At 38.4% G+C, this 21,472-nt stretch overlaps 1 protein-coding gene across 5 annotated transcripts in view; it reads left to right on the plus strand.

Moving 5' to 3' along the window:
• AFF4 (ALF transcription elongation factor 4) overlaps positions 1 to 21,472 on the plus strand; it is a 90,734-nt gene that overhangs the window by 24,353 nt on the left and 44,909 nt on the right. For 2 of the 5 annotated variants that reach the window (XM_074381558.1, XM_074381559.1), the window contains exons 2-6: positions 318 to 409; positions 847 to 973; positions 2,765 to 3,559; positions 6,038 to 6,082; positions 11,702 to 11,788. In XM_074381558.1, coding sequence (XP_074237659.1) covers positions 851 to 973; positions 2,765 to 3,559; positions 6,038 to 6,082; positions 11,702 to 11,788 — 1,050 coding nt within the window. In that variant the 5' untranslated portion in view covers positions 318 to 409; positions 847 to 850. The remainder of the gene's footprint in view (positions 1 to 317; positions 410 to 846; positions 974 to 2,764; positions 3,560 to 6,037; positions 6,083 to 11,701; positions 11,789 to 21,472) is intronic. The other 3 variants (XM_074381554.1, XM_003920592.4, XM_074381560.1) reach the window with 2 other exon arrangements.

Consider the following 21,472-nt stretch of genomic DNA (forward strand, 5'->3'; position numbering starts at 1 on the left):
TGTACAGTCCCTGGTAATCCCTAGTGCCAGAGTTTGACAGTCTTTACTGCCATTGTCTATTTAACCCAAATCCTTGTTGCTATACATTGACTGTATTTCTCTTGGTTTGTTCTGGTGAAAATAAGACGGACTGTCATGATTATAGAGATAAGACTTCTATTTTTTCCCCTACTCCAAAGACTGTCTTTTACAATACAATTTTAGTTACTGTTATCCAAGTTCATTTTAGATTCTATCACTGCAAACCTGGGTTTTGCCATTTATTGAGGTGTTAATTGAAATATTAATATATTTAGAGCAGAAATGTCGTTTTTTAGGGAATCTAGAGCAACAGCAAAGCTGAGGTCAAACTGCCATAAGGATGGACACCAAGGAAGCTGTGTTGGGGACAAAAAGAAATCAAGATAAGGTAGATGCAAAGTAGAGAAAAGAACTGGACCCTGGGGGGAAGGGTGGTAGTTGGGAGTGGGTTTTATGCTTCTAAGGGCAAAGAATAGATAGATTTCTGAAGAGGAAGCCCCAAAAGGAAATATTGAGGATTTGTATTCTTAATGTACAAGTTTCTGCTTTTAGCTAACAGAGTACTTCAAACGTTGATAAGGTTAAGAGTTTTGTTGGGGTTGGTTCTAATATTCTGGGCTAGTGTTTCCTCTGAATAGTTGTGGAAGACACTATTGGTATTTGTTGATGAAACCATTACCAAAACCCAACTTCAGCACTAATGCCTGTATTACTTGGAAGTTGAAAGGGAATCTGTGATTGAAGTGTTAAGCTGACAAAATCGGTACAGAATATTTTATTTTTTCTTTTATTTTTGTGATACAAAGATTGTGTTTCTTTTCATAGCAACATGAACCGTGAAGACCGGAATGTGCTGCGTATGAAAGAACGGGAAAGGCGGAATCAGGAAATTCAGCAGGGCGAAGACGCCTTCCCACCTAGTTCTCCTCTCTTTGCTGAGCCATACAAAGTTGTAAGTTGTCCTTCTGTGAACGTTTTTTTTTCCCATTAGCATGACATTTTTGCTTTTAAAATGTTTCATACTTGAATGTTTATATTAGAAAAGAATTATTATGAATACCACTTAACATTTTTCCTGCCCTTTACATATAACATACTTTTTTGGGGGGATAAACTTTTCTTTGGAATATAATATGCTTACAGAAAAATACACTGGCTTGAAGAATTTTCACAACATCAGCAGCTTCATACATTCAGTACTCAGATCAAGAAATAGAGCATTACCAGCACCCTAAAAATTGTCTTTCACCCCACCTCCTATTGCTGTACTGTGTTCTTAAAATGTGGTCTGAGTTGGCTCATACATTTATCTCTATTTTCCTAGTTGTGCTACTAACCATGGGCAGGTACTTTACCATTCTGAGCCTTGAATTAAATTAGTATTTTGTGACTCAATTTGCATCGTTTGATTTTTCCTAGGTGTTCTTTAAGTATGATATCAATAAAAAATGAATATTTTTCATAGATGCTTTTGTTTCTTCTCCTTACTTATTGCCATTTGCTGCTTAGTTTACAGAGTTTCAGAGATTATTAGTATGTTTGAATAAATGTGTTTTCAGTATCAGTCTGATTTCTTTTTCTGTTATAGAGTCACTTGGGTATAACTTGTTTCACTAAATTTTTGTTTCTGCTTCTAACTATAACACTGAATTATAAGGAATATAATATTTTCATAAACTGCCAAAATACAAATGTTAGCTAATCTGCTGGACTGTGAACTTAATTTTGTAAAGGCAGTTTACTTTTCTGTTCTTCAAAAGACTTTGTTTTTTTAGACGGAGTCTCGTTCTTTCGTCTAGGCGTGAGTGCCATGTCATGATCTTAGCTCACTGTCACCACTGGCTCCTGGATTCAAGTGATTCTCCTGCCTTAGACTCCCAAGTAGCTGGGATTACAGGCATGCACTACCTTGCCTGGTTAATTTTTTCCTTTTTGGAGATGGATTCTCACTGGAGTGCAATAATGCAGTCTTGGCTCACTGCACCCTCCACCTCCTGGATTCAAGTGATTCTCATGCCTCAGCCTCCTGAGTAGCTTAGATTACAGGTGCCTGCCACCATGCCTAGCTAATTTTTGTATTTTTAGTAGAGATGGGGTTTCACCATGTTGGCTAGGCTTGTCTCCAACTCCTGACCTCAGGTGATCTGCCTTCCTCAGCCTCCCGAAGTGTTGGAATGAACAGGCATGGCTACCGTGTCCAGCCACCCCCAGCTAATTTTTGCATTTTTAGTAGAAATGGGTTTTCACCATGTTGTCCAGGCTGGTCTAGAATTCCTGACATCAGGTGAGCTGCCCGCCTTGGCCTCCCTAAGTGCTGGAATTACAGGAGCGAGCCACTCCACCCAGCCCTTCAAAAAACTATATATATTTAAAAGACAGAGTCTTGCTATGTTATCCATGCTGGAGTGCAGTAGTTATTCGCAGGCACACAATCATAGTACAAAATCTTGGAATTGAATAATCCTCCTGCCTCAGCTGCCTGGAGTAGCTGGAAGTACAGGCACGTGCCACTGCACTTGGCTTATATTTTAGCGTGGTTTTTAGACAATTTTCAGTGATTTTTTAATTCACTACAGAAATGATAAATTTGGAGTTTGCTTCAAGGTATTAACATTAAGATACGAGGTAAAGCTTCCCTTTGAAAAACCCCTTTCCATTAGAAGTTTGGAAAATTAGTTCAGAAGCATATTTTATTTCTAATACGCTCATTATATAATTTTATTTTTTAATTTTTTTTTTTTAGACTAGCAAAGAAGATAAGTTATCAAGCCGTATTCAGAGTATGCTTGGAAACTACGATGAAATGAAGGATTTCATAGGAGACAGATCTATACCAAAGCTTGTTGCAATTCCCAAGCCTACAGTACCACCATCAGCAGATGAAAAATCTAACCCAAGTTTCTTTGAACAGAGACATGGAGGCTCTCATCAGAGTAGCAAATGGACTCCAGTAGGACCCGCACCCAGCACTTCTCAGTCTCAGAAACGGTCCTCAGGCTTACAGAGTGGACATAGTAGCCAGCGGACCAGTGCAGGTAGCAGTAGTGGCACTAATAGTAGCAGTCAGAGGCATGATCGTGAGTCATATAACAGTAGTGTGAGCAGTAGCCGGAAAAAAGGCCAGCATGGAACAGAACACTCCAAATCACGTTCTTCTAGCCCCGGAAAACTCCAGGCTGTTTCTTCATTAAGCTCTAGTCATTCCAGGTCTCATGGGAGTGATCACCATAGCAAGGAACATCAACGCTCCAAATCGCCTCGGGACCCTGATGCAAACTGGGATTCTCCTTCCCGTGTACCTTTTTCAAGTGGGCAGCACTCAAATCAATCTTTCCCACCCTCATTGATGTCAAAGTCCAACTCAATGTTACAGAAACCCACTGCCTATGTGCGGCCCATGGATGGACAAGAGTCCATGGAACCAAAGCTGTCTTCTGAGCACTACAGCAGCCAATCCCATGGCAACAGCATGACTGAGCTGAAGCCCAGCAGCAAAGCACATCTCACCAAGCTGAAAATACCTTCCCAACCACTGGATGTAAGTCACACATTTAGAGCTTTTAACGTTGTGACTGTGAAGCAATTGACTGGTCATGAAATTATGATTGAACTTGGACTGCTTCCTTGTCTTAATAGTAAGGAATGTAAAAGTTTAAAGATGGAAAAAAAATGTAGACAGACTTATGAGTTACTCCCAAATGGATCTGTAGAGCCGTTAACTTGTCCTTTTGGGAAATGGAGAAAATGTCATCCACAGTTTTCAAATATTAAGACGACAAGTCAGTTATAGTGTAAAAGAATGGGTCTTTTATTGATATCTTTTATTGATAAAATTTGGGGCTGGGCACAGTGGCTTACGCCTATAATCCCAGCACTTTGGGAGGCCGAGGCAGGTGAATCACCTGAGGTCAGGAGTTCGAGACCAAACTGACCAACATGGTGAAACCCCCATCTCTACTAAAAATATAAAATTAGCCAGGTGTGGTGGCTAATTCAGATGACAAGTCAGTTATAGAATAAAAGAATGGGTCTTTTATTGATATCCATTGATATCTTAGATTTCTGCATTTTAATTTTATGGAACAACATACCTTTGTTTAAAGACAAAATTAATTTGTCTATGCTTAGCTTAATACTAATGAATGAGATGCAGGTCATGGGGTTTATGGTTATGGTAAATGGGACTTTTGAGTCTGTGGAAATGGTAATATTGTATTCTTTGAATGCTGTGATTCTTTTCTCTGGTTATGCTTTTTCTTTTTTTTTTTTAAGCAGAGTTTTGCTATCACCCAGGCTGGAGTGCAATGGCCCCATCTTGGCTCACTGCAACCTCCTCCTCCTGGGTTCAAGCAATTCTCCTGCCTCAGCCTCCAAAGTAGCTGGGATTACAGGCATGCGCCACCACACCCATCTAATTTTGTATTTTTAGTAGAGACAGGGTTTCACCAAGTTGATCAGGCTGGTCTTGAACTCTTGACCTAAAATGATCCTCCTGCCTTGGCCTCCTAAAGTGCTGGGATTACAGGCGTGAGCCACCATGACCGGCCTCTCGGGTTATATTAAAGGATTGAGACAGCTGCTCCAGATTCATAGTGATGGTTTGAAATTTGAATTGAATCGTATCCCAAAGCATGATATTCAAAACAACCAAACAAGCGAACATTTCACTGTGAAATAGCTGAAATTTTATCTTTTTTTCCGAGATGGGTATCTCGTCATGTTGCCCAGGCCGGTCTGGAACTCCTGATCTCAAGCGATCCTCTCACCTTGGCTTCCCAAAGTGCTGAGGTTACAGACAAGACCATCATGCCTGACCCAAATTTTATCTCTCTCTCTCTTTTAGAGACAGAGTTTTGCTCTTGTTGCCGAGGCTGGAGTGCAATGACATGATTTTAGCTCACTGCAACCTCCACCTCCCAAGTTGAAGCGATTCTCCTGCCTAAGTCTCCTGAGTAGCTAGGATCACAGGCATGTGCCACCACACCTGGCTAATTTTGTATTTTTAGTAGAGATGGGGGTTTCACCAAGTTGGTCAGTCTGGTCTCGAACTCCTGACCTCAGGTGATTGGCCTGCCTCCGCCTCCCAAAGTGCTGGGATTATAGGCGTAAGCCACTGCGCCAAGCCCCAAATTTTGTCTTTTGATGAGTTTGTGCAATAAAAAAAAAAATTTGGAAAGTAATAGCAGTAGCCAAAAAATTATAACTCTTAGCTCAAAATGATGGAGGGAAAAATCTGGATAATGTAAAATGCTGTTTTGCAAACATATAAAACATCTTTCCAGTGGCCTTGGGAAACTCATTTTGAGTGGCATTTATTATCTAATTACACCTCTCAAGAGAACAGTAAAATGGTAATTTGTTCTTTCTTTAAACATGATCTTTAGAGCCAGACTGGAGTTCGGCTCTCTAATTCCTGTTTGTGCATTAGAATAAATAATTTGCTTTTTATGATTTAGAAAGACTGTGTAAAGTGTCCATGTTTTACCCCAGTAATCTTTCAGTAATACTTGTTTAACCCATTTATGCCTAGTGTTTCATTATTGGATTGCTAAGCTTGTAGGAGTTATTTATATCCTACTGCTCAAGGTCATTGCCAAGGTCTGATTTTTCACAAAAAAACTTTGCAACCTCTGGCATAAATGGGTTAACTCTGTTTATATGAAATGATGTATCTCAGTATCATAATGTCTTTTATATATAGATAAGCTTAAATTTTTGGATAAGCTGCACACCTGAAAAATTACATTCTAAAAATTATTTCTAATCTAAAATATAAGATAAAAAACTTAAAACCTTTGAAAACTTTAAAGTTCCCCCAGCTTTGTATGGTATAGTGATTAGAATTTTCCGGTGCTTGAAAAATTTGTATTTAAGGAAATTAATCCAAAGATTCTAACCAGTGTTCTGATTTAGAGTAGTGGGATCATAAATAATTTCAATAATATTTTTAAGTCTGGGAAGGAAATACTAAAAGTCTACTGATAAAAATCTAATGTGTGATGCTTCTTCTCTTAAGGCATCAGCTTCTGGTGATGTGAGCTGTGTGGATGAAATCCTAAAAGTAAGTTTAAAAAAAAAATCACTTCAAGCTCTTTAATTTTTTATGCTCTGCTACCCTCTTACCCTCCTTCTACCTATATTTCACAAAGGATCTGAAGCAACAGATTGCTTGTATGTGTAACTTATGCCCATCATAAATAATGTACTCTCTATTGCTTATATAGGTTCTAAATCACATGGTTTGTTTACCATTTGCCTTCAAAGAGCTTTATTTTTTGTGTTGTTTTGTTGTGTTTTTTTGAGACAGAGTCTCACTCTGTTGCCCAGGCTGGAGTGCAGTGGTTTGATCTTGGCTCACTGCAATCTCCACCTCCTAGGTTCAAATGATTCTCCCGCTTCAGCCTCCCAAGTAGCTGGGATTACAGGCACCCACCATCATGCCCAGCTAAATTCTGTATTTTTGTAGAGATGGGGTTTCACCATGTTGTCTAGACTGATCTGGAATCCCTGACCTCAGGTGATCCACCCCGACTTCATCCTCCCAAAGTGCTGGCATTATGGGTGTGAGCCACTGTGCCCTGCTGCATTCTTTGTTTTTAAGTAAAACAAATTTTAGTCTTAACTCTTACTTTGCCTGGAAAACATGAACAAGCCGATTATAACTGTACTTTCTCATGCTTACCTGTTAATAATTTGAAGTGCAAAAAGCTCAGTAGTTATCAGTCAAATCATTTTGATCAAAATAACTTGCTTTAGTTCATCTGTACATACTGGTCAAATCTTAGAGTAATAGATTTCCTTCCAGTTTTGTACTTTTTTTTTTTTTTTTTTTGAGACAGAGTTTTGCTCTTGTTACCGAGACTGGAGTGCAATGGCACAATCTAGGCTCACCGCAACCTCCGCCTCCTGCGTTCAGGCAATTCTCCTGCCTCAACCTCCTGAGTACCTGGGATTACAGGCACGCGCCACCACGCCCAGCTAATTTTTTGTATTTTTAGTAGAGATGAGGTTTCACCATGTTGACCAGGATGGTCTCAATCTCTTGATCATTTACACAAAACTTTTCAGGAACTTCTGTGTTGTTTAAAGCAAGATGTATCTATACTGATGTCTCAGTGAATCAGTCTGTTTATTAAGCACTTATCAGGGCTTCCACACAATTTATTTTGCCCTAGTTAATCCTGTTGTTTGCTGCCATTGGCATGAAATGGCCAACTATGGCTGTTACAGTTCTTTCATTCAATTATAACTTGTAAACCAGTGACTCCTAATCTTTTTCATGTTAAGACACCTTACCATTGCTTATTTGGTTTTATGAAAGTTGTTCCTTTTTTTCTCCTTAAGGAAAAAGAAAGCTTTATGACATATTTATTTATTTAATAAAACTAAGCAAAAATTAAAAAAATAAATAAAAAAACCCCACCTCGGCCTCCCAAACTGCTGGGATTACAGGTGTGAGCCACCACACCTGGCCACTTTTTTTTTTTTTTTAAATATATGGGGTCTTGCTCTGTGGCCCACGCTGGAGTGCAGTGGCATAATCTTCGCTCACTGTAAGCTCTGCCTCCTGGGTACAAGTGATTCTTGTGCCTCAGCCTCCCGAGTAGCTGGGATTACAGGTGCCCGCCACCATGCCCAGCTAATTTTTGTATTTTTAGTAGAGATGGCATTTCACCATGTTAGTCAGGCTGGTCTCAAACTCCTGACCTCAGGTGATCCGACTGCTTCGGCCTCCCAAAGTGTTGGGATTACAGGCATGAGTCACTGTGCCTGGCTGTGTATTACACATTTTGTTTTTGTTTTTAATTTTTTTTGAGAGAGTTTTGCTCTGTCACACAGGCTGCAGTGCAATGGCATGATGTCGGCTCATTGCACCTCTGCCTCTGGAGATCAAGTGATTCTCCTGCCTCGGCCTCCTGAGTAGCTGGGATTATAGGTACCCGCCACCCCGCCTGGCTAATTTCTATAATTTTTTTTTTCTTTCTTTTTTTTTTTTTTTAATAGAAATGGAGATGTTGGCCATGCTAGTTTGGAACTCCTGACATCAGGTGATCCGCCTGCCTTGGCCTCCCAAAGTGCTGGGATTTTAGGCATGAGCCACCGTGCCTGGCCAACATTTTGGATATTTAGTGAAATATGTTTAAAATTGACACATGATCAAGAAGTACATTATGCTATTGGAAAAAGAAAATCCAGTGAATTAATGAATAACAGTAACTACTTTTTGCTTTGTAAACTGTTAGTCACATATTACTTAGTTTCTTTTCTTTTTTTTTTTTTTTTTTTTTTCTGTGAGCTTCTGAAATGGTGTCTATACTCCCTATTTTACTGTAAATACCTTTGAAAGACTACCTGCATTGGTTCCTTCCACTGTTTTCTTTCCCATTCCTTCCTTTAGCCCACTATAATTTATTTTTTACCCCTACCATTTTGCTGAACCTGTTTCTCTGTGGTCATTATCTTTCTCCTTCCATCCCAAGGCATCAGTTGAGTTCTTTTTTATTCTTTCTGCTGTTTATTTTTTCCTTTTGGAAATATTCTTCTTTACTTGACTGTTGTTATGCTTCATTGTTTTTATTTGCCTTCTACCTTTCTTGCCTCTCTTTCTTTGCCCTTTTTGGAAACCTTGTGTCTTCTCTTATCCCTTAAGTGCAGGTGCATTCTTCTAGCCTCTGCTCTTTCTGCTCTTTGACTTGCCTTTTCCACCATTCTTGGCCTTATCTGTTAGACAGCTGTTTAGGCTTTCTCTCCTGCATTGTCTCTTAATTGCTTCTTAGCTGGGTTTCCATTGGGATTTATTTCTCTTTGCTTCTTCAGACTCAACGTGTCTAAAGCCGTACTTATCAGACTTCCTTGGATTAGTAGTACACCATTTTCCCATGCTTGTAAGTGTAGAATCCTAATTATCTTTGATTTCTTCCTCATGTTCTATGTAGTTGCAAAACTAGATGTAGACTTTGACATTTTTGTTTTTTAAATATCCATTCCTTTCCATTTCTGCAACCTTGAGCTTCAATAATTATAACACTGAGTCCTCACTCAGCCTTTCTGCCTCCAGAATCTCCCTGTTTAGTCTTTTGCATTGCTTCCTGATTCTTTACTTCAGGCCCTGGTCTTCATAAATTAATTTTTTCCTTAAAAATTTTCAGTGGCTCTCTAAAACCTGTAGAAAGAATAGTACCCAAATTTAATGTTTATAGGCCAGTCCTAACCTCTTTCATTACTGATTGAAAATGAAAGACGTTTGGCAAAACTGGTTTCCCTAAGCCACATACTTTCTTGCTGTTTTACCTCCTTAAATAAAGTAAGTTTGGAATCTTTTTCCTTCCTCTTTAGTTATATGTAGATTGTTTTTTCCTGGAATCCCAATGAAATCCTTCTTCGTTTCAGATTATGAGACTACAGTGACTGCTCTTTCATTTGAATCTCATTCATTTCTTAGTTGCCATGTATATAAAAAGTGTAAGGGAGCGTAATATTTTCCTCTGAATCCTCAACAGTGCATGGAATTATTAGTACCTGGAAGATTTTCTTACATTAATGATCTCTTTAATGTTATTGACATCTACATTTTATATGCACAGGGACTTGGCACTTGGCCTTTAATTAAAAGGTGCTCAGTCTGTTCAATGATAGTTGGAGAATTAGATCAAATTTTTATTTGAGAATTTCGACATTTGAGATATAAAATGCCAATGCTAAAAACCTGAGTTTATGAATTTGTTTCCTTTTCCCTTTCCTATCTGTAGTATGCAAGGAACTTCAGGTGTGTGTTGCCTTCATGTTTTCTTTGTATTTGTAGTTGTATCATTTGTAGGAACTCTGTCATGAACTTAAAGAAAAATAAATTACTCTAAAATATGTATATTTATTGAAAAAATGATTTATTCAAGGCATGCTAATTGAACACCTACTTTGTGTCAGCCACTGGGAATACAGTGGTCATAATGATAGCTGTTATGCCTTTGAGCTGATATTCTAGAGCTGGATGTATGAATTAATCAATTATATTATTTCAGGAAGTGAAATTCTATTTAAAAAACAAAGCATTTTAAGGGAATAAAGAGCAATTTTGTACAGATGGCTATTTTAAGAGGTTCAAGTAGTAATATATCAAATGCCCTCATCTCTTCTTCCTTCTGTCATTCTGTTGCCCAAAGCAAGTTATAAATATTTACTAGGACATAGACTATGATATTTGCCTTTGTCACTTAACAAAATACTGTGGGCATCATTACATATTAATAGTTAAATTTCTCATTTTAATGTCTACTTGGTATTCTGTTTTATAGATGTCTGATAATTTATTTAATCAATACTTTGTTGGTGTCAACTTAAATAACAGAGGCTCTCTAAAAGAAAAGACAATGGGAATAGAGCATTGCAATGGGAATATGTGTGCCATACAAGTCTGTGTGCATATTCAAGGAGGCAAAGAAAGACAAAGGTTTTTAAAGGGAAAAATGAGGAAGATTACATAATTGTTTTTGAAATAATTATTCTTGGCTACAAAGATCAGTAGTAAGGATGACACCAGTCTGAGATTGGACAGGCTGGACAGATGTCCTTGTGGAAATACTTTTTGGTTTAAGGTTTTGATGACCTTTGTGCAAAGTTGTGGTTTTTGTAGACTTTTTTGTTTATCAGGCATATAAGCATCAAGCATGAAAAGCCTTTCTTCATGATCTTTCTCAGCTCAGGGTGTTCTGTTTGTTTGTTTTTTTGTGTGGTTGTTTCAATTTTTGAAGTGTGAACCCCTTGTACATGTATCTTTACAAAACTGTATAGATATTGCTATGGGATAAATTCCTAGGTGTTATACCACTGTTAATTTGTTGTATTTTCTTAATTTAACTGATGGCTTACTTTGATCTAAATGCCAGAAATAAAACACTCTCTCCTTATTCTGATACCTCTGTCTCCTCAGCTCGTCAAATATGTCTGGGTGAGGTCTGGTAAGATAATCTTACCAGACCTCACCCAGACATATTTGGCATTAAGATTAGACAGAAGGCATTGAATGAATTCAAACGTAGGATCTTGCTTTTCTGTTTTCTTCGTCATGTGCTTTTGAAATTTCTCTTCTGATTTCTTCCCGTCATAATTTTTCTATGAGCATGTAGACTATAGCCAGACTTTTGAGGGTGAAATATAATGTTTATTATTTACTAAGTGTATGGCCTTGAATAAATAACTTTTGTGCTTCAGTGTCATCCTAAGTAGAGGTAGGATAATAATGGTATCTACCTCATAATGTCATTGTGAGTATGAAATGAGTAATAAGCATGTAAAACACTTAGCACAGTGTCTGGCCCATTAAAGGTACAAAGTAAATGTTAGCTGTTTTCCTTATCATTGTCCTCTTCCTTCTACTCTCACAACAAGCTCTTCCTTATTAGTGTTTTATTATGTGCCTTGTATTTGATTACAGGCTGATTTCTGTAACAATTCACAGGTTTCTTTATTTGAATTGTAAACTCCTTGAAGCCAGGGAGTGTTTATTAATCTTATTACCTATACCATAGTGCCTTGCACACAATTGTACTTAATATTTATTAAGTATGTAGAATTTTGGAGGAGCTGTCATGAAACCAGTATTTGTAAAAACAAATCTGGTTTTTAGCTGTATAATTTTTATCCTTGACCTGGTTGAAAACAAACTGTAATAATTACATTTCAGGAGATGACGCATTCATGGCCTCCCCCTCTAACGGCTATTCATACACCATGCAAAACAGAACCTTCCAAATTTCCTTTTCCAACTAAGGTAAGTAAACAAAATGTGTCTTTCATAATGTAAGAAAACTCTAAATGGCTTGACTAAAATCATATGTATTAAAAATTGTCTTGCCATTCCTATTCTAGTGGGAGACAGACAGTAAATAAGTGAATAAATAGATAAGTTCAGATAGTGACAACTGTTATGAAGATAATTAGCAGGGTAATGGAATTGAAAGCATCTTGGATCAAGGGCTATTTTAAAAAGCTTAGAAGGCAATATGGGGGAGAGATTTAAAACATACTGATATAGCCGGACACAGTGGCTTATGCCTGTAATGTCAGCGCTTTGGAAGGCTGAGGCAAGAGACTCTCTTGAAGCCAGGAGTTTGTGACCAGCCTAGTCAAATAATGAGACACCATCTCTACCAAAAATGGAAAAAAAAATTACCTGGGCATAGTGGCACACACCTGTGGTCCCAGCTACTTGGGAGGCTGAGATGGGAGTATCACTGGATCCTGGGAGGTCCAGCCTGGGCAACAGAGCAAGATCCTATCTAAAAAAAAAAAAAAATAGACATTGGTATTTATTACAAACGATTTTGGTATTGTAGACCAGAGTTGGTAAGGGCTTCTCAAACTGTTGTTTTAAGAACCTGTTTCCAAGGCCGGGCGCGGTGGCTCAAGCCTGTAATCCCAGCACTTTGGGAGGCCGAGGCGGGTGGATCACGAGGTCAAGAGATCGAGACCATCCTGGTCAACATGGTGAAACCCCGTCTCTACTAAGAATACAAAACATTAGCTGGGCATGGTGGCGCGTGCCTGTAATCCCAGCTACTCAGGAAGCTGAGGCAGGAGAATTGCTTGAACCCAGGAGGCGGAGGTTGCGGTAAGCCGAGATCGCGCCATTGCACTCCAGCCTGGGTAACAAGAGCGAAACTCTGTCTCAAAAAAAAAAAAAAAAAAAAAAAAAAAAAAGAACCTGTTTCCTTAAGACACAGCAACCATACTTATGTCCCGTTGAAAAAGGTTTTTCAGATGACAGTTCCAAGGTTATTTAAAATCAGCAAATTGATATTTTTTAAAAAGTTATACTTAACAGTATTAATTTATACTTACACAGATAATACAAAAATACATTCTCCTTGTGAAAGTTTGACCAGGACCCCTAATAATAGCCTTTTCCCAATTCTGTTCCCTTCATCCCAACAGAAGGGGTACATCTTTCGTATGTACCTTTGCAAGTCTTTTTTATATTCATGTACATAACATATATGTAATCATTACACGTAATCATATTCTCGTTTATTTCTACATAAATCTATTGTTCTTTATCTTTCATTAGTTAGCAATAAGTCTTGGGGACCTGTCCATGTTATTAAATATAGAGGTATTTCATTTCTTTTAACTGCATCTGTAGTAATAATGTATCCTAGTTTATTTAGCCATTTCTCTGTGGTATTTAAGCTGATAGCAAGTTTTCTTTTCTGTAAATGTTTAGTTGGTATCTTTGTTCATGCTTTCTTTGCGCGTGTGATTTTCTTTAGGGTAAAAAGCAGAAAGTAAATTGCTGAGTGTTGGTAGTATATATTTAATCTATACTCTTACGAATTCCTTCCATAGTTCTGTTGCAGGATTTGTATGAACCGGTATTCCCACTTGTATTACCTGTTGTTTCACACATGCACACCACCATTTGATGTTATTAAATAACAGTGTTTTGAGTGAAAATGGTATTCCATTTGCTTGATGGCTGGTGAGGTTCATCATCTTTACATATTTGTTATCTATTTGGTTTCTTTGTGGGTGAATTTGCTTATTCTCACTGTCTTTTGGGTTGCATTTTTTACCTATTGAGTTTTAGGTGGTCTTCCTTTTTTGTTTTGTGTTGTTTTGTTTGAATTCTGGATTCTAATAATTAATTATGTATGCTGAAAATACATCTACCAGTTAGATTCTTGTGTTTTTTTTTAATGGCCTAAAGGTTTTAATTTTGATGAATAAAATATATCTTTCTCTTCCTTTACAGCTTTGCTTTTAATATCTTGTTAAAGAAGACTTTTCTTTCTCTAGGATCATGAACATACCCTCTTCTTTTTCTTTTGATGTGGTTTTATTTTTTATGTTTATCTTTGTGAATGATGTCAGGTAGATTTAAAAACTTTATGTGTGCCTTATCACTCTTACTTTTTGAATCTTTATTTACATATGCAAAATACACTGATGTTTAATGTGCAATTTGAGTTTTGTTTTTTTTTTTTGTTTGTTTTTTGAGACAGAGTCTTGCTCTGTTGCCCAGGCTGGAGTGAAGTGGTGCAGTCTCAGCTCACGGCAACTTCTGCCTCCTAGGTTCTAGCAGTTCTCCTGTCTCAGCCTCCTGAGTAGCTGGGACTACAGGTACATGCCACCACACCTGGGTAGGTTTGTATTTTTAGTAGAGATGGTGTTTTACCATGTTGGCTAGGCTGGTCTCAACCTCCTGACCTCAGGTGATCCACCTGCCTCTGCCTTCCAAAGTACTGGGATTACAGGCATGAGCCACCATGCCCTACGTGTTTTCTTTTTTTTTTTTTTCTTTTTTTGAGACGGAGTTTCGCTCTTGTTACCCCAGGCTGGAGTGCAATGGCGCGATCTCGGCTCACCGCAACCTCCGCCTCCTGGGTTCAGGCAATTCTCCTGCCTCAGCCTCCTGAGTAGCTGGGATTACAGGCACGCGCCACCATGCCCAGCTAATTTTTTGTATTATTAGTAGAGACGGGGTTTCACCATGTTGACCAGGATAGTCTCGATCTCTTGACCTCGTGATCCACCCGCCTCGGCCTCCCAAAGTGCTGGGATTACAGGCTGAGCCACTGCGCCCGGCCCGTGTTTTCTAATATAATTATTGAAGCTAGTATTTTAACTCCAAGACCTGTTTTAGGTATATCCTACAAATTTTAGTATGATTTGTTTTTATTATATTCAGTACAAAGGATTTTCAAATTTTCTGTGTGACCTCTTTGAATAGTGTGTTATTTAAAAGTATGTGGTTTTGTTTTAAAATATTTGAACATTCTTTAGGTGGTGACTATTTCATGTGCACTAGACGCAGTATGTTCTATATATCTCAGGTAAATTTGGATGAGAGTAGATAAGTCACCTGTATTTTTACTGACTTTCTCTCTACTTGTTCCATCAGTTACTGAAAGGAGTGTTGACATCTATGTCTGTATTTGTGGATTTGTCTTCTTACCCCTTTCAGAAAGTTTTGTCCGTTCTTGATTCCTGTATTTTGAAGTATTGTCAGTGGGTATGTACAAATTTAAGATTGCTATGTCTTTCTGATTAACTGATTCTTTTTTCATTATGAGATGTCCCTCTTTATCTCTGCCATTAATGTTTATTCTGAAGTCTACTTTGTCAGTTATTAATACAGCTACTCCAGCTTTGTTTTAATTTATTTTTAACCTGGTTTACCATTTTCAGGCTTTTATTTTTGTCTTTTTTTTGAGTTGGAGCCTCACCCTGTTGTCCAGGCTGTAGTGCAATGGCACAGTCTCAGCTCACTGCAACCTCCACCTAGGTTCAGGCAATTCTCCTGCCTCAGCCTCCTGAGTAGCTGGGATTACAGGCACGCATCACCATGCCTGGCTAATTTTGTGTATCTTTAGTAGAGACGGGGTTTCACCATGTTGGTCAGGCTGGTCTTGAACTCCTGACCTCATGATTCACCCACCTTGGCCTCCAAAGTGTTAGAATTACAGGCGTGAGCCACTGCGCCCAACCCTCTTTTACTTTTAATCCATATCTTTATATGTATATATTATTTATGTAACAAGTTTCTTATAGGCATCATATCACTGGGTCTTGCTTTTTTATCCAGCCTCCCAGTCTCAGGTATTTAATCTTGGAGTGTTTAATTCATTTTATTTTGATGTAATTATTAATATTTTTGGGTTTAAAATGCACACTTTTGCTATTTGCTTTCTGTTTGACCTGTTAGTTCTTTCTTTGTTTCCTTTCTCAGGCTTCTTTAGTGTTAAATAATTATTCTATATTCCATTTTATCTCTTTAATGTTTATATGTCTTTTGTTTTTTTAGTTCTGAAATTAAAGCTTGAGTTTATCAGAAGACTTTGAACCTAAGTTCATTATTCTGCCTAGTACTTATTTTTTTTTTTTTTGGAGACAGAGTCTGACTTTGTCACCCAGCCTGGAGTGCAGTGGTGTGTTCCGAGTTCAAGTGTTTCTCCTTCCTCAGGCTCCCCAGTAGCTGGGATTATAGGCGTGTGCCACCATACCTGGGTAATTTTTATATTTTTCAGTAGGGATGAGGTTTCACCAGGTTAGCCAGGCTGGTCTCAAATTCTTGACCTCAGGTCATCCACCCACCTCGGCCTCCCAAACTGTTGGGATTATAGGCATGAGCCACCATGTGTGGCCATAATACCTACTTTTTTGGGGTAAGAGTTTTATGAAGACATAACATATCTTAAATTCACCCATCTAAACTGTACAATTCACTGGTTGTTAGTATATTCACAGTTATACCACCAACACCACCATCATTTTAGGACATTTCTATTAACCTAGAAAGAAACCCTGTATCCTTTATAGGTCACTGTTACATATCTTCCAAAGTGTGCTTCCCTAGTGCCTGACAGCCACTAATCTACCTTTTGCCTGTATAGATTTGCCTATTCTGGACATTTTGTTAAGTGTAATCATATACTCTGTGATCTTTTGTGACTGATTTCTTGACTTAGCATGATGTTTTCAAGGTTCATCCCTGTTACAGCATGGGTCAGTACTTGCAGTACTCATGGATGAGTTTATTCCGTTGTATGGATATGTCATATTTTATTTATCCATTAGTTAATGGATATTCTCCACTTTGGGGCTATTATGAATAATTTCTTTCTTTTTTTTTTTTTTTTTTGAGACAGAGTCTCACTCTCTCGCCAGGCTGGAGTGCGGTGGCGTGATCTCGGCTCACCACAGCCTCCGTCTCCTGGGTTCAAGTGATTCTCCTGCGTCAGCCTCCCAAGTAGCTGGGACAATAGGCACATGCCACCACTCCCAGCTAATTTTTGTATTTTTAGTAGAGATGGGATTTCACCATGTTGGGCAGTATGATCTGGATCTCTTGACCTGGTGATCCACACACTTCAGCCTCCCAAAGTGCTGGGATTAAAGGCCTGAGCCCCTGCACCCGGCCATAAATAATTTCAAGTAGAGGTGTTTTTGTGGACACATGTTTTCATGTCTCTTGGTTCTATACCAAGGAATGAAATTGCTGTGTCATTTGGTAAGTCTGTATTTAATCATTCGAGGAACTGCCAGATGATTTCCAAAGTGGCTGCTCTATTTTATGTTCCTGTTAGCAACGCATGAGTGCTCCAGTTTCATCTAGACATGTTATTATCTTTCTTATCTATGTTTTTATAGCCATTTTATTGGATATGAAATGGCAGGTCATTGTAGTTTTGATTTGCATTTCCCTAATGGCTGATGAGATTGAGCATCTTTTTATGTGCTTGTTGACCTTTATATATCTTTTTTTTTTTTTTTTTGAGAGAGGGTCTCACCTGTTGCCCAGACTGAAGTGTAGCTGTGCAGTCATGACTCACTGTAGTCTTGAACTCCTGGGCTCAAGTGATCCTCCTTGTTCATCCTCCCAAGTAGGTGGGACTACAGGTGTGTACCATCATGCTTGACCTTTTTTTTTTTTTTTTTTTAATGGTGGGATAGGGTACAGACAGGGCCTTGCTGTGTTGATCAAGCTGTTTTTAACTCCTGGCCTTAAGCAGTCCTGTCATTTCTGCCTCCCAAAGTGCTAGGATTTCAGATGTGAGCCATGGCAGCCAGCCTTTTATATAACTTAGAGAAATATGTCTTCAGAGCTTTAGCTTTTTTAAGAAAATTTTTTTCCAGCTTTTATTTTCAAATTAGTGGGTACATGTGCAGGTTTGTTACAGCAGTGTATTGCATGATGCTGAGGTTTAGAATACAAATGAATGTGTCACCCAGGTAGTGATTATAGTACTTACTAGGTAGTTTTTCAGCCCTTGCCTGCTCCATCACTCCCCTCTCTAATAGTCCTCAGTGTCATTCCCATCTTTATGTCCATGTGTATCCAATGTTTAGCTCCTACTTATACATGAGAACATGCAGTATTTGATTTTCTGTTTCTGTGTTAGTTTGCTTATGGTAATGGCCTCCAGCTGTATCCATGTTGCCTCAAAGGACATTATTTTGTACTTTTTTATGGCTGCATAGTATTTCATGGTGTATATGTACCACATTTTCTTAATCTACATAGTGAAATCAATTTAAAAATTTATTATTATTTTTTTTTTTGCTTCTTTTGCTTGTTTTTATTTTATTTTTTTGAGACAGAGTTTTGCTCTTGTTGCTCACGCTGGAGTGAAATGGCATGATCTTGACTCACTGCAACCTCCATCTCCTGGGTTCAAGTAATTCCCCTGCCTCAGCCTCCTGAGTAGCTGGGATTACAGGCATGTGCCACCATGCCCAGCTAACATTGTATTTTTAGTAGAGACAGGTTTCATCATGTTGGCCAGGCTGGTCTTGAACTCCTGACCTCAGGTGACACTCCTGCCTTGGGTTCCCTAAGTGCTGAGATTACAGGCATGAGCTACTATGCCTGACCCCTTTTGCTCGTTTTTAAATTTGATTGTCTTTATTGAATTATAACTATATTTATTTATATTTATATATATTTTTTGAACCAAGGTCTGTCTCTGTCACCCAGGCTGGAGTTTATTGGTGGGATCCTGGCTCACTACAGCCTAAACTTGCCAGATTCCAGCGATCTTCTCATCTTGAGTACCACCATGCTTGGCTAATTTTTATATTTTTGGTAGAGATGAGGTTTCTCCATATTGTCCAGGCTGGTCTCGAACTTCTGCGCTCAAGGAGTCCACTCGCCTTGTCCTCTCAATGTGCTGAAATTATGGGAATGAGGCACTGTGCCTGGCAAAGAGTTTTTTATAAATTCTAGAAATCAATTTCTTATCAGATGCATGATTTACAAAAATCTCCCATTCTTTGGTCTGTCTTTTTGCTTTCTTGATGGTATTCTTTGAAGCACAAAAGCTTTTTAATTTGAAGAAGTCCAATTTATCTAATTTTTGTTGTTGCTTCTGCTTTTGATGTCATAGTCAAGAAACAATTGCATAATCCATAATAATAAAGATTTATACCTTTTTTCTTTTTCTTTTCTTTTTTTTTTTTGAGACGGAATCTCACTTTGTTGCCAGGCTGAAGTGCAGTGGTACGATCTCAGCTCACTGCAACCTCCGCCTCCTGGGTTCAAGTGATTCTTCTGCCTCAGCCTTCTGAGTAGCTGGGACTACAGGCGTGCACCACAACACCCAGCTAATTTTTTTGTATTTTTAGTAGAGACGGGGTTTCACCATGTTGGCCAGGATGGTCTCGATCTCTTGACCTTGTGATCCGCCCGCCTCGGCTTCCCAAAGTGCTGGGAATACAGGTGTGAGCCACCACACCTGGCCACCTTTTTTCTTTGAAGAGTTTCATAATTTTCTCTTACATTTAGGTCTTTCCTCCATTTTGAGTTAATTTGTGTCTATGAGGTGTAAGGGTCCACATTCATTCTTTTGCATGTGCATATGCAGTTGTCTCTACAGCATTTGTTGAAAAGGTTATTCTTTTTTCAATGAATTATCTTGGCATCCTTGTCGAAAATCAATTCACTATAAATTTGAGGGTGTGTTTCTAAACTTTCAACTATGTTTCATTGATCTATGTGTCTTTTCTTATGCTATTACCATGCCATCTTGTCTACTGTAGCTTTCGTGGTAAGTTTTAAAATAGGAAAGTGTTAGTCCTTTAGATATCAGTGCATGTGTGTGTGTGGTTGCTCTAGGGCTTGCAATTTAAATTTAAACATACAACAATTACTTTATAAGAATACATCATTTCTTGGCGCCAAGGCAGTGGCTCCCGCCTGTAATCCCAGCACTGTGGGAGGCCGAAGCGGGCAAATCACCTGAGGTCGGGAGTTTGAGGCCAGCCTGACCAACATGGAGAAACCCTTCTCTCCTAAAAATACAAAATTAGCCAGGCATGGTGGTGCATGTCTGTAATCCCAGCTACTTGGGAGGCTGAGGCAGGAGAGTTGCTTGAACCTGGGAGGCGAGGTTGCAGTGAACCAAGATCATGCTACTGCACTCCAGTCTGTGCAACAAGAGTGAAACTCCATCTCAAAGAAAAAAAAAAGAATACATCATTTCTCATATAGCTTAATCGCTTTACAACAGCATAACTTTATTTCTCTCTTCATTCCCTCTGTTGTTATATGTGTTATTTATATATGTTAAAAACTTCATGGCATATTATTTTAAACATTTAAAAAGTGAAGTATCTTTTATATAACTTTATTGAAGATTGACATTTAATAAATGGTGTATATTTAAAGTATACACTTTGATAAGTTTTGACATATGTGCACAACTGGGAAACTGTCAATACAATCAAGATAATATATATATATTAGTCACTACCAAAAGTTTCTATATGATCGTTATATAATGCTTTCTTCCTTCCATGCCTGGTTGCTCCCATCCCTAGGCAGCCAGTAATCTGACTTCTGTCAGTGTAGATTAGTTTGTATTTTCAAGAATTTTGTATAAATCGAAGGATTCTATATATACTGTCTCTTTTGTTCTGGCTTTCTTTCACTCAGCACTGTTCGTTTGAGATTCATCCATATCATTGCATGTGTAGATCATTCTATTTTTTGCTAAAGTAATATTTAATTATATGGCATCACAGTTTACCTAATTACCTATTAATGGACATTTGGATTGCTTCTAGTTTTTGGCTATTAAAAATAAAGCTGATGTGAATATTTGTGTATAAATCTTTGTATGAATGTATACTTTTCTTTTTTTAAGACAAGGTCTCACTCTGTTGTCCAGGCTAGAGTGCAGTGGCATGATCATGGCTCACTACAGCCTCGAACTTCCAGGTTCAAGCAATCTCTCAGCTCAGCTTCCCAAGTAGCTGGGACTACAGATGTATGCCACTATGTCTGGCTAATTTTGTATTTTTTTTGTAGAGACGAGGTTTTGCCACATTGCCCAGGCTGGTCTTGAACTCCTGGTCTCAAACAATCCTCCTGCCTTGGCCTCTCAAATTGCTGAGATTCAGGCATGAGCCACTATGCCTGGCATACTTTTATTTCTTTTTGATAAATACCTGTTAGTGGGGTGATTAGGTATATGGTAGGTGTCTATAGCTCACACCTATAATCCTAGCACTTTGAGAGGTTGAGGCAGGAAGATCACTTGAGTCCAGGAGTTTGAGACCAGTGTAGGCAACATAATGACACTCTGTCTCCACAAAAAAAAATTTTGAAAAAAAATTACCCAGGCATAGTGGCACAGGCCTGTAGTTTTAGCTACTCAGGAGGCTAAGGTGGGAGGATTGCTTGACCACAGATGGTTGAGGCTGCAGTGAGCAGAGATCATGCCACTACTCTCCAGCCTGGGTGACAGAATGAGACCCTGTCTAGGGATGAGGGTAATTTAACTTCTTATAACTCTCATACTGTTTTCCAAAGTGGTTGAACCGTTTTATATTCTTGCCAGTGGTATATGAGAGTTCCAATTAGTCCATGTCCTTAATAACACTTGATATGGTCATTCTTTTAAAATTTTAGCCTTCTAGCAGTATTATAATGGTACCTCATTGTGATTTCAGTTTA

The sequence above is a fragment of the Saimiri boliviensis genome, chromosome 1, assembly GCF_048565385.1.
Source record: "Saimiri boliviensis isolate mSaiBol1 chromosome 1, mSaiBol1.pri, whole genome shotgun sequence".
Taxonomy (NCBI): domain Eukaryota; kingdom Metazoa; phylum Chordata; class Mammalia; order Primates; family Cebidae; genus Saimiri; species Saimiri boliviensis.